Below are 14,314 nucleotides of genomic sequence, written 5' to 3'. Positions count from 1 at the left end.
TTGCTCTAGTTTACTATATATTACTAGCTTGTCTGTATTGTAGTATAATAATAATTATTATAATTTATATTCGGTTTCTGATTGCCTCTGGGCTGTTATACATAATATATTTGGTCATCATCGTTTTAATTAGACCCATTGCTTCTGTGCCATCGATAACTGGTTGTTAACACACACTTTACGGTAATAAAAATATAATGTTTAGGCGTATAGTTTTCTATGTACGCTTAGGAGCTGGTTCTCATCAGCTCGTCCAATGACAAATACATTGTTGTACGTAGGTTTAACCGGTTTGAGTTTTTACATTATAACCCATACTAGTAAACATTTAATATTCTATTTTTCGTGTTAAGATCATTTTGTTTTTACTAACCCTTGGATTCTATTTTACATCACAATAGCCGGCACAATAATTATTATAATGCATATAGTACCAATTGATGGTATATTAAAAATATGAAAGAATTACTCTGAACAAATGTATCCGGGCTTAGACTAAACTGCGTAGCATGTTTACTTTTTTTGTTGATCAATTTCCTCTAAATGTTTGAAAAATACTATTATAGTTTTTCGTGTACTATTTTTTTTATAAAAATTGACAAAATATCAATCATAAATAAGTAGGTATTTATAGAGACTTATTATTACCGAATTTTGAACCGGCCTCATATGAAAACATCATCGTACACGTATTCGAGCTGAAAAAAATATAATTTCAATGTACTTTATTGCAATTGTTGCAATAAAAGCTAAATTTTGATTGCATAACGACTAGTCGTATGTCGCTATTTAAAATGAAACAATTTTTTTTAGCATTTTTGGAAACACAATATTCTTATTTTCATGTTACACCATGGTCAGTTCGGCATTATCTTTTCAGAGTTTTACACATACATATATAAGATATATATATATGTATATGTATATATATATATATATATGTATTTGGTTTCAGTGTAGTTGTGCAGATGCTGTGCATGAGAGCGCGTTCTGGCGCAAATGAGATAAAATACTTATACACACGCACCTCCGGACTAAGGGGAAAGCTGTTTTCTCTGTGTACGATAATATTTTATTTACAAAAATTAATAAATAACTATTTTGCGGCAAACAGCACAAAAACCTATGCATGTATGTAAACTGCTCTATACGCTTATAGGTACTGTAGCATAGATAATTTATATCGTGTACACCGTTTGGCGTATGCACACGTTGACTAGTGAACGATTCGTTTTGAAAATAATAGTAATAACAATAATAATGGTGGTACCTATACTTTCTGATCCAATTTATGTATACTATATAATACATGAGTAGTAAGGACTATAGGCCTCAGCTCGTTTCCATACGGGTGGTGGTCACCGCCGGCGCTCTGCTAATGCTCAAGGTAGGGGGGGGGAAGGGTAGGGAAAATAGAAAGGACAAGTGTGTCCGTCGTCGTCCTCGTTTTGAGATGTGTACCTGTTATAGTACACACGAGCCAGACCTACGGCGAGACGCGTTACCGGCGTCAGTCACCATCTAAACACAACGCGTTGCTGACTTTGAGATTTAAGCCGATTGTATTTTTCCAATACCGCTCAAACCGACACCACGGTGGTATATTGTACACTATTTTTTTGGCGATTCAAAAAATTTGACTTGAAAAGATTTTTTTTAAATTTAACTACTCGCAATAATCGTAACAAACACAAATCGGTCGAGCGGTTGTCAATGCGTCCCGGACGGTTTGTGCGCGAACGACAGTGACCGAGTGGCAGCACTCAATTTTGGATTTTGACTTGGCCAATACAACCCCAAACGAGCAATGGTAAATATTCATGCAACTATTTTTGACCTATTAAATCATTTCTACTTGATTATTTTGACACAAGTCTTAAGTTTTAAGCGTCCGCACGATCGTTATAATATGCAAGTATAATAATACCTTCCTATGTAATGCCAAATGTGTATCATGTACCGGGCGTCAAAGTCTCCGCACAATGTTTCCTAATCTCTAAACACTCACTCCGGCCAAACAATATAATAAACATTGCATAATTTTATCCTACATAATATCCAATAACAACAGATAATGGACATTGCGTTGACAACGATAATAATAATATGCACGTTACACATTATTATTACAATAAAGTATGTGTGCACATTATGCAGAAAAGTGAAAAGTAACGCACCGGTCTATATATATATGCATTAGAGTGTGTGTTTCTATAATTAAATAGAAAGCGGATAATATTATATGGCTCAGCCTTACGGATTGCTTTCTCGATCGGCTGTTTAGTATAAAATACACCGTGTTTGCATATATAAGTGTTCAGTGAAGTTATAATAATGTATAGATTATAAGTGCACAATACTGTTGTTGGTCAAATGTTTGTGGCTCAAAAATTTCTAAACACAAAATACGATATGGATCTTTCCCACACGTCGTATATCCAGCCAGTGCGATTGAAGGAGATTTAAAAGAAGACCCGTAACCTTGTTTTAACCCAGTTAGACCCAAAACAAAGGAACACCAATAGCAACAGAAAAGACAAATTTACCGATAAATTTCTACATATTTTTTTTGTGTTTTTACTATATTTTGAAAATATTCATTTTTTTAAAAGTAATTTTTTGTTAAACATAACTTTTTAACTCAACATACGAGTTTCAGCGCGTTAGAGACTAAGATTTAGTTTTTCAAGTTGTCACAAGTAAAATGTGAGTGCCTATAAAAATTTTAATGAAGTATTTATTTCTAGTTGTAGTATTTATTGTAAATAAAATATTTTGCTACCAAGGTTATATTTTAAAACCTAATAGTATTTGTAGTGAGAAAAAAAATTCAGAAGCCCTAAAATAGTTTACAAATTGGAAGACGGGCTTCAAACTTGGAAGGTTCAAAAAATGAAAAAATTAAGAGTTGCTCTTACCGTTTCAGCCCTTTGTCCTTCTTTCAATTACTTCTTTAAATTTTAAATCGGTTCTGTAAGTCACAATACATAATTATTCCATAAAAAATGATATAAATATTGTATATTTTTGGGTTTTGTTTAGTAAACTTTCAAGTTTTTATTATGTTACATTTCGCTCAGTTTTTTACGTTTAAATTGGTGTAGACTTGATGTATGTTGTAAAAGAATGGGAAAAATTTTAATTAATTTTTTTTTTTATAGAAAAAACAAACATTATGTTTTTCTTTAACTGCATTTTACTTAAAAATCTAATAATAAAATAAAAAAGGGTTTTTATTTATTTGCTCTATTGCCTTTTCTCCACAAGCGCTTTGACTCTTTGGGGCTTCTGCAATAAGTCGAAGCGCCAAAGCATAACTGTTTTAGGATTTGCGGTAGTTGCACTACTGTAAGCAGTCACGATATTTTGATTTTTTTATGCATACTTTTGTTATCTTTGCAATAGCCATATAATAATAGAAAATGCAACGCGCGTGCGAGTTTAGCTAAACGTGTGCGTTGGCAGTCTGACAGTTCAATCAACCTGTTGTCGAGTTGTGTACGCAATATTTTCAGAATATTAAAAATAAATAGTGTAATAATAATACAGGAATTATACAGACTGGAGGAAGTGCGTTTTTATTATGCCTGACTCGACAGCGGTTCGGTCAGTAGCACGAGACGGTTTGCCAATAATATTGGATGAGCGTTCATGTCAGAAAAAATTATAATGAAAAAAGTTTTAAAAATATATCGCTTGATTATCATTGTTCCAAAAAAATGTATATATATATAAATAAAGAAACATAATATATAAAATTACTTAAACGTATAATTTCTTTTTCCGTCGGTTGGAGCGAGAACCAAAGAAAAATACAAGATTGTATGTTGCCTAAACAAGTCACGTACAAGCGTTCGGCAATATTTGTTTTTTGCATTACCTATTGCCATCGACGTTGTGAAATTTTGAAAGAGTCCTTATATTTATATACAAGAGATTAGATATGTGCTTAATTCCTATGGAAACACACCGCAAAACCCACTGTATTTATTCGTCAGTGACCAGCGACGCACAATATTAGTACAATGGCCAAACGTCACATAATTATAGGTTCAACAATTATTTTCTAGATAATATTCAATTCAGAGGTGGTTATCCTAAAAATATTGAGGCATTAACTGAGAAAATAAACTTTTCTTAAATGTTTAAACCATTTCTGGTGGAAAATGACAACACTTACTTAGCCTATAAATAACTTATCCATTAATAAATTATACATGCTTGTCGTGCATAGGTGTATAGGCAAAATTGATCACATTGTGAAAAGTTAGTTCTTTACAGCATTTACATACATTTTCAATATTTAAAACTTAGTAAATAATGTATCTTTGTAAATAATAATAATAACTGTAAATCATATTTGAATAAATAAATTATATAATTGTCGAAATAAATTTGTAAACGCAAAATTTCATAATAATAAAAAATAAATGCTTAGAGAAGACATTCATGGTATTTTCAAAAATCCAGTCATAAACAATAAAGTAAAGGCTATTGCGAGATTTAAACCGGTAACGTCGCTTGAGGCCTATCGTTGACCATTATAATCAGGGTCAGACAGACCTATCATCTTGACACGCGATTGCACGTTAGGCTGTCCAAACGATTCTATGGGCCATTTGAGTTTTTGAATATTTCAGTGGAATAAATAATAGTGTAATACTCAAGGGCTGGCCAATTTGTATAAACTGTAATTTATACTATGTAATTGGAATTTTTACCAAATTATAACCAGTGTGTTGGCCAGTGGCGGTTTTCGCAAACCTTTTTGCCCGTGGCAACGAATTAGCAAGTTGATGAAATATATCATTAATAATGATAAAAAAAAATGTTGTCGCAATGTTGGCAATCTTCAATTTACGATTCTTTTAAGTATTATTTGAAAGTTTGCTTTCAAGCTAAATCTTATGAAAGGTCGTTGCTAAACAAATTTGACCGGGTTTTACCACTGGAATATATTAAGTAAATATTATAGGGTGTTTTTGTAAAGGGTTAACAACCGTGGTTCTACGCTTCAGTCTAAACATAGTAATAGATAATCACTTATCAGCCTCTTTGTATACAGACACAAAGAATACATGTTATACATAATTGTCGGAAAGCTTCTGGGCAATCGGATGAATCGATTTAAGTAATTATTAGTATGACATTGTTGGCATTTTGAATGTCTTTCGTGGTCGTCGGTGGCGCCATTTTAGAATTGGCAGGGTGGGCACTTACTCTCCCGTCGTTTCAGTCGTTCAATTCTAATAAGTAGTATATATTATAATATTTTAGTTTTCAAAAAAAAACAAACAATTAACTTTAAACACCCCCCCCCCCCCGCTGGAGGTAGAGCTACAGGTTACTAGTTTCGACACGTTTTTATAGCCATATTATTGGTGGGCGACGGCTGACACTACACACAGACTGTTGGAAGTTTGCCAGCCAAGTCGTGGGGTTCGCTCGAACGAGAGACTTCGTGACTTCCACATAGACTTTACCGGGTCCAGACGGACAGGTACCAGCCAAAGCCGACTAAAAAAATAACAATATTATTGTCCTTTTTTCTTCTTATTTTTTTGTCGGTTTGGAGGTCGAAGTAGAATGCTATCCGTACGAGGGAATGTGTAACATCGTCGTTTCGTAATGTATGTATGAACGCAAAGGTGACACGACCGCTTTGGAAGGGGGCGGAGGGCGACGCTGTGTGTATGCGTATCATTATTGTTATATATGTACATATTTGTACTCGTATAGGAGTGTGTGTATAACGATGTTTTAATAATTAAGTCACGTGGCGGTAATTATATTTTTGTTTCTAGTTTTTTTAAAAATGATTTCGCCCCGAGAGAAAGGCCGCCGCCTCGGTTGACACACACACCGTTCGTTAAGTACAATATAATAATATTGTGTACGCGCAACCCGCATGCACACCACGGTATATAAGTTAGGTACGCGCGGTATACGCACGGTTGCTCAATATACAACATAATAACAATATTATGTCTGTAATGTTGTTATTATTATTATGTCGTCGCGCGCTCGGCAAATTATTAACAACGCGCGCTTATAATCTTGGTGGAAGTGGAAAAATAATATTATACATTTTGTATTGTCACACTCACATGCGAAACAACAATATACAATAGAACAGCAGCCAACAGTGGCTGCGCTACTGTTATATAGAGTACCCGAGTATACGTACGCCACATAGAGGAGACTGTGAAGAAAACAGCAGCTACCTACTTGAAACGTGTATACGGCATAGGTATATCTTTAATATTACATACAACCGTCCTGTACGTGCCCACGTCGACGACGCCCAAGTCTATTTAACGTCTGAACCGATCGACGAACGAGCATAAGAATAATAATAGTGATAGTAATGTAAAACAGAAACTTTGGGCCTACGCCATTTCATCAACGTCGCGTCGCGTCAAATACTTAACCCAATTTAACACAACGATATTGTGATGTATTATTGTTGGCTAAAAAATATAATATAAGGTGTATCATAAAGAATGGTGGGGTTTCAAACGGCTGTAAGTTCTGAAGTATTAGACCTACAGCGTTCTGGTAGGGCTTGAATGAAAGAGGGAGTTGTCAAGTTTCGAATGATTGCCACTAGATGTCTTTGACACTGGATGTTTCATAGTCGTAACTGAATTACGCTTCGCGAACTCGATCACTTCTCTTGTGAGGACGCCATCTTAACAAACCTACCAGAACGCTGTAGATCCAATACTTCACCACCTACAGCCGTTTGAAACCCCACCATCCTTTATGATACACCCTATATTATATAATATTAACAAAAACCAGCTATAGGAAATTTCGAAAAATAATTTTGACTAACCGCCGAAATTTCAATCTTCGGCTACAGCTTCGTCAAATCTAATTTTGCTACCAAAGAGCACCAAAGAGGAACATAATATTAGTTTTCTATTTTTTTTAAATCTAACATTGAAAAATAGTAACAATCATACGCCTATACATTTCACCTAAAAACTTTGTCGCTCTTGTTTAGTCTCTGTTTTTCTACACCATCCAACCAAAATACTTGAATCTGTAAACCTCTCTTACTACTTATTCACCATTAACATGCTTTATTCTTCATTCATCTTTTTCACTTCCACTAAATTCATATTATTCTAAATTTTACTCGATCTTAGTCTTATCAACCCTTAGTATTTTTCTTTCAAGAGCGTTACTCCACTTTTTAAGTCTTATATCTACAAACAACATGCTCTACGGTACCATACTTCGAATATTTTTTGTAATGTCATCCATTACCAAGGAAAACAAATATAACTCAAAGTTCAACCCTAGTGTATAATAGTTGTATTTTAAATTTCAAAGCTTATTAAGAAGTTGATAGTATCTGAAAAGTTATATCTATAACGTTTAAGTTGATGACAACTTATCAAAATCCACAACTCCTATGGCTCTTCAGAAAAAAAGTGAAAATAAAATATATAGACGTATGTACATCAACATGACAGACTCCAGGTTGAAATTTTCCCTCTATTTCAACTTTCAAAATGCTACAATACTTAATAGTTTGTCATACTCGCACTTGATCATTTAAATTAGCTTAACAGGCCTTGGAAGTATGTATCATGAAATAGTTTCTTGACGAATTCGTCATCCAGTCGTCAATCTGTCGCCTGACTTGATAATTGATTTTTATTATTTAATTTCCTTTTAAAAAATTATACTTTCTTAAAACTAGTAAGACTTTGAAACATGACTTAAAGTGTCCACGCTCTTGGATCCGCCACTATTTAAACATTCGAACCGTTTGCAAAAGATCAGATTTTATTTTTTATACTTTGATTGATACAATTTGTTTTATTTTTAATGTTTCTCCTGTACAAGAAATATTATCAATTTAGTATAGATACGCAGTTCATTATAAGCAGTAATAGCCAAACTCGATTGTCTGTCGGAAAACGGATAATGGCGACTATTATGGGTCGCGGCCATTGACACAATCGCGAAAAATGTTATCCGACAGGCGGTCCATACGCGCATAATACTAAATAGGTAATGTATAACAACCGCTTTCCGCCGGTGTAAACGATTTGATTTGTATTACTATACTACTTATGTATATATAGATACATGAATGTATCCGCAACCATCTTGCATCACAACGGCAGAAATCGACCGGTACTATCAACCATGAACGCTGCGCCGGTGTTCCTTTCATTTTTTCTCGTATTATTATACCACTATTTATTCATTTTTATTATTATGTGTACAAACAGTAGCGATAACAACTTTAAACAAATTGGACAAAGCAACGTAAAAAGGTTGTATATTTGCCTTGCAATAAGTCTTGAAAATGTTTAAATGTTTTTAGTTGCAACTTTTCGCGCCATATGAGCCGTACCTATAGTTAATGTACGTATAAGTGTCGTGATTAAGTTAAATATTTTTAATTTTAGTGAAATGTAATGTTTTAATTATGTGTTCTTGTTTATGATTTGATTATTTGTTGTTATTCGAGGTGTATCACACACACTTATAAAAAAAATACACTTATGATGATTGTTGGTCATTTCGATAAGAAGCTTTCACCATAACACCTATTTATATATTAAAAATTTAATTTGTAAACGTTGCCGCTATAGAAGATTTTCATTAGAACTGGTTACAAACCGACACCATAAAAAAACAGATTATTATTCGCGGTTTGAAATTGACTCTATTAACACACAGTTTAATATAGTGAAGTAATGCACATCAATCGACTATAACAAGAACAAAAAAAAGCCGTAAGACATGAGTGTTACAATAATAATATGTTGAAACACATTTATTCTCATATGCCAATTTAGTAATCCTTCGACGATTATTGTACGAAGCTATTCACTTAGTAGGTCCATTCAACTCCATATGAAACCTTAAAAGGTATTAATTAGTTTTTATATTCCTATTTCTCTATAAATGTTTTAGCCATTCATAAAAAATACCTTACATTCTTTGAAAAGCTAAGTAATATTTGAATTACTGTTTATTTGTTCCCAAAGTGTCCTATGTAATAAAATAAACAGCTATTTGAATGTAATAATCAGACTATTTCTTTTTAAAAAAAATCCATCACGATAATACCGTGACAATACAATATAAAATATATCTTTTCTATGATTTGTTTTTTAGCCGAGCGTGCAATGCAAAACCGTTCACCGACCAAAGAGGTCGATAGACTGTTTGTACAAATAAACAAATAACGTGCCAGGTGTTAACAATTTGCCAAAATAAAAAATATATATAATTTAGTTTAGAAATGTAATTGGTAAATTGTAAAACAATAGTCGATGGTATAGTTTCTGTATATTGAAGTCTTCGGGCTGGGTTCTTGCACACGGATGTCAAACAAATTACTAATCGGAACGTGAATGCCGCTCGTGCTCGTTTCTTCTTTTTATTAATATTTTTTTTTATTATACGTCTTTTAGTATTCAGGGTACACCGATTATCGCCGACATAGCTCCTTCTCGCCGTACATCCTAAACGGATTATTATTATTATTAGATGGAAACGTACAGTCCATACAAATGCGGTGCGTGCGGGTTTTCGTGTCGAAATCCGCCGTCTTTGACCGGTAAAAATGAATAATAAAATAACACTATCATATGACGCAAGAACTTAACGCCAAAAACGGCAACCGGCCACATCCACAATAGTATTAAGCCGATACAGTGGACTTTTTTACTGCGCTCCGTATTTGCAGTTGAAACCTCGGACAAACAGTGAAAGTCGATTCACATATAAAATAATGCCACTATTATTTGTGGCTATTTCCCTCTTGTCCACCATTTTTTTTTAGCTAGTCCGAGCTCCCATCGCTGTGTACATGTTTTCCAGTTGTCTCGAATGACCGGCAGAATATACTCACACACACGGTTTATTCGTTACGATTTTCTTGTGTGTAGATCATAAACGACCCAGCGTACTTTCACCAGTCGACTATTAATCACACACAAATATATTGTTTTGCTTTACATCACTAATTGAATTTTGTCTTCTAATTAACCTAATTTCGAATAACATACAACAATAATTATTATAGCTGTATAGTCTAGAGGTAACCACAACTTGTAAAAACCATATAATACTAATCATTGTTCCCTATTTTGTTTTGTATATATGTCCTGTAAAATAGAAATAAGCATATATGTATACTTTTATTCTACCGCATTCTACATCTTGTGCTCAAAATCTGGCAGCTGTTTGACAAACTGGAGTACTTGATCAAAGACCTCGAAAGGAAAAAAATACAATGTAATTAAATAAATTAAGTTGAAAAACACGTTTATACGAGTCATGGAATATTATGTCACGTGTTAAATTAATTTATAATAAAACTATAATTATTGTATTTATTATCATTGCAATGACTTAAAGGTCATCCGAAGGCTTTTTTAGATGGTTATTGCCCGTTATCATATTTTCACTTAAAAGTTCACAAATCATACGCTATTTTGTTGTTGAACTTGTTTGGGATCGCCTATAATGTTGAGATCAATCCAGTAACTGTTTACATGTATTTATCGTAGAATATTCTTTCTAGGCGGTCAATCTGCAATCAACTTGATCAGAATCATGTGTGTGTTTGTATTTTCTTAGACCCGTCGGAACGCGTGTGGTTATCATCAAAACAGACCATTTTGTTACATTTTGCTTACAAAAATATTAGTACCTACAAATAAATATTTAAAATGTTTTTGCTCTCGGATATTAGAATGTATTTATCTACTATGTTGTATAGTACCAAAATGGCTTTACCGAGGCCATGTGCCTAGTATTATTAAAATTGGTAGTATATACTAATCACCTGCACTTGTACTTGTGGTGTAGTTTTAAATGGAAGTATTTTTTCGCTCCCGAGTCCAGTGTTTACACCGCGGTAATTACATAAACGTTTTCATGGCCGGCTATCATACAATTTATAAGCCACCGCCATCACGATCGGCTGTTGACTTTCACGGCGAAAAAGCATTGCCAGGTATAACACGACAACCGACAAAACGTCCTAGTCATTCCGAAGGAGAATTTTCACCTAGATGAAAATGTTTCACGCACCACAAACGTCGTTATGGATCTACTGAAATGACCCTTAGACAAAGCCATGGGTTTACTCTCGGTAAGAAGGCACTTTCTTAAGGCATGTGATTTACATACAATAACACATAGGGTTTTTAAGCATTGTAAGACGGAAGAGATTCTAAAAACTAAATAAAACTATTGACGGTATTATTTTTTGTAAGTGACAAAATGGTTTGGTCTAGTGATCAGAGTAAACACGATTTTTTTATCGAAAAACTGCATTAGTCTATTAGTCTGGTGCCTAAATAATCGGTCAACCGGAGATCTCTAGTTCATGACGGAGTGCGTGTCACGTGTCCACGCCTGTGGTCACATAACATATTATTGCAGGCAACAAGACCATCGGTTAAGCCGTTTTTAATTTCAAACGAACACCTCCAGGTGAGATTCTTTGAAACCATTAACAAACAGTAGAAGGTATCCACGATAGAGGCTAAGGCTACCGTGGACGGGTGGACAAACACGGTTCTTACTTGCCCATTCGATATATTGGTCTGTTACGAACGAATCATGGTAATTTATCAAAACAGGTACAAAATATTAACAATTATTATATCATTTTTAAGACTATAATGAACGCACAAATGACAACCAGCATCGTCACTGGAGATACTGTGTGACGGTTGAAATTTTTTGCCGTTATGTTATATTTTCTCGCCACCGGTGATAGTCGTCGGATTTTCACTATAATTGCGCAATTTCTCAATATAGTATAGGTAAGACGGTTCCGCGATGAACATCCGTCGATCAGGTTTCTTTTGCAACCGCCGAATAAAAATAACCATCGATGGTTGTGTGTTTGCTTCCGCGCAAAAGTGAACCAAATCGTTTATTACGCCACAATAAGTCGTGATCCGCCTTTCTGCCGTGCGCGTGAAGTAAGGATTTAAAAAGAAGAAAAAAACACCTTATCGTTTCTACAGAAGTGTGGTATAATATTTTAATGTCTCCGTTGTGCCTATGATTAAAAAAAGCCAGCACAGTGCGTGAGATGAACCCTTTTAACGTTCAAAACACTGAAAGTAACTAAAAAGTACTGGAAAAGTTAAAACGGGTTACCATTTAGCAGCGCAATCGTTCAGCACAAGTCTAAAATATACATAACATAAATGCATAACTTAGTGATTCACGCAAGCTGTGAACACGCACGTGTTATCCCACGGGCCACGCCTGTAAGATGTAAACGGTACTGAAGTCTGTACTCTGTACGATTCACAGTGTACATATCAGAGCAAAATATATTAAAAATGATATTATTATGTTACTACTTTACTGAACGTCTATGTAGGTAATATAACGCAGTTTATATAATTCGTGTCGAAACAACACCATCGTGTAGTATGCATACAGTTACATATTATAATATTATTATTACTATAAAATGAGGTAACTTTAGAGTATTGACCGGTATAGATAGGATCTAACTACGTATTAGCTGAAACCATTATCATCTTTATAGTTATTATTTTCACTGGTCTATAATATCGTCTTGGTGTTACCATGTATCAGCAAATACCATGTACCTATATGTCATTAACTACAGGTTTAGGTCTTATGTGTATTTAACCAACAGTGATTACAAAACATATTTTTTTTTACTATAAAAATATTATTATGTTTAATGTCAACGGAGAGGACAACTATAATATTGTATAACTACAATAAACTACCAACTATAATAAATTTTGAATGTTAATGACTAGAATATAATTTATTACTATAGACTATATTATAACTAATTTTGATGTAATTTTGTTTTTATGTCCATTGGTCGTTTTTCCAAAATTAATTTAATGTTGACAGTTGACCGTCAGATATTAGCCGCATCAACAGTATCCCTTTACCATAATAATAATACACTTTCTGCGAAAACGTATTTCGGCAACAATGTTGTCATCTTCAGCGCTAACGACAAACGTGTGACATGAGTGTATTATTTTTATGGCTAAGGGCTTAAATATTAATTTCTTTACTATATATAACCATGAGTTGCTAAAGTTTTTTCTAGAGCGTCCGTTTGTCAGTAGCTTGGATCGATTTTTACATTCTTCCTAAAAACCGACTCTGGTAAACCTACTACCTGTTGATACAAGTGCACGAACAACAGGTGTAGTGCTAGAAATGTGTTTGTCGCCTTCTTTTCATTGTTTCTTACTCTCTTTCTCTGCATGCGTGTGTTCTCGGCGACGGAGCATTGACCACGATCATTACGATTATTATTCACACAATGTAAAAAACTGATCACAAGTCACAACCCAACGAATATCAATTAACACCGCATTTGGCCGATCACGGTGTTGGCGGTAAACGACCGACAGCCGAGTCATGATTTTTTGATTATCTGAGTAAGACCTGTTAGAGTCATACTGTAGTATACCTGTACATATGTGTAGTGTATATTATTCAAATCTGCGCATACGTTTAATTAAAAAATAGTATTACATAAACAGTACAACACGGTCAGCCGGGGCACGCCCATATAATTAGTATACACGCATTGTATGCATATCGCACAGCTGTCGACCTATGCTCGTTGATGCCGTCAATGGTCTCCAGTAAAGGTCATTCGATTTTTTTTTAGACAATAGCACCTACAACGTTATACCTTACAACATTACAGGGTGTCTCTAACGGGATGCCCAATGAACTTGTGTAAATACTGTCTTACAGGAAGTTTAATTTCTTCTTCGAAAACCCGTACTGCACTACCCCTGAGATTTTGGAAAACTCAAATCCCGTCATCGCGTTGACCGACTGAAAAGGAGTAGCAATATTTCAATAAATTATAAAAGAAAAAAGAACACCAAAAACCACTTCGTTATTCCGACTAATGAAATGAAACGGAAATGGTCATAATAATATTCATAACTCTTTACTTTGCCTAAATAAAACCTTTTTTTTTTAACTATAAGTATAGGTTCCTTCTTAGTAAACGATTCTTTTTTAAACCCGTTTATTAAAACACGTACCATTAAGAATTTTTTTGTTGGCGGGTATCCAAGATTCAGTAGACTTAATATTTTTCAAGGAATTTACTTGCATTTGTATTTTTGTATGAATTATTATTATTTTTTTTTTTAATGTACCAACTTGTTATCACTTAATTATATCCATTTTATTCAAACAAAAATTTATCTGTTAGAAAAAATCATAAGCCTACTACTCAAAATATAAATAGTAACTATTTATAGAAATAGTTAATATTTTTATTTCTATA

At 33.9% G+C, this 14,314-nt stretch overlaps 1 protein-coding gene across 1 annotated transcript in view; it reads left to right on the top strand.

Annotated features, from left to right (window-relative positions):
* The first annotated feature begins 1,463 nt into the window (after positions 1 to 1,463).
* The window catches only part of LOC126847484 (probable chitinase 10), a 31,651-nt gene continuing 18,800 nt past the window's right edge, over positions 1,464 to 14,314 (top strand). The window contains exon 1 of the mRNA XM_050587743.1: positions 1,464 to 1,810. Within this exon, the coding sequence (XP_050443700.1) occupies positions 1,808 to 1,810 (3 nt within the window). The 5' untranslated portion in view covers positions 1,464 to 1,807. The remainder of the gene's footprint in view (positions 1,811 to 14,314) is intronic.

Source organism: Adelges cooleyi, unplaced genomic scaffold (genome assembly GCF_023614345.1).
Source record: "Adelges cooleyi isolate 19-005CV unplaced genomic scaffold, UGA_ACOO_1.1 ACOO_flye_CR_arks_rails_tigmint_CR_PRNA_108, whole genome shotgun sequence".
NCBI lineage: Eukaryota > Metazoa > Arthropoda > Insecta > Hemiptera > Adelgidae > Adelges > Adelges cooleyi.
Note: the sequence above shows the minus strand (reverse complement) of the source record. Positions and strands in the feature narration are given on the sequence as shown.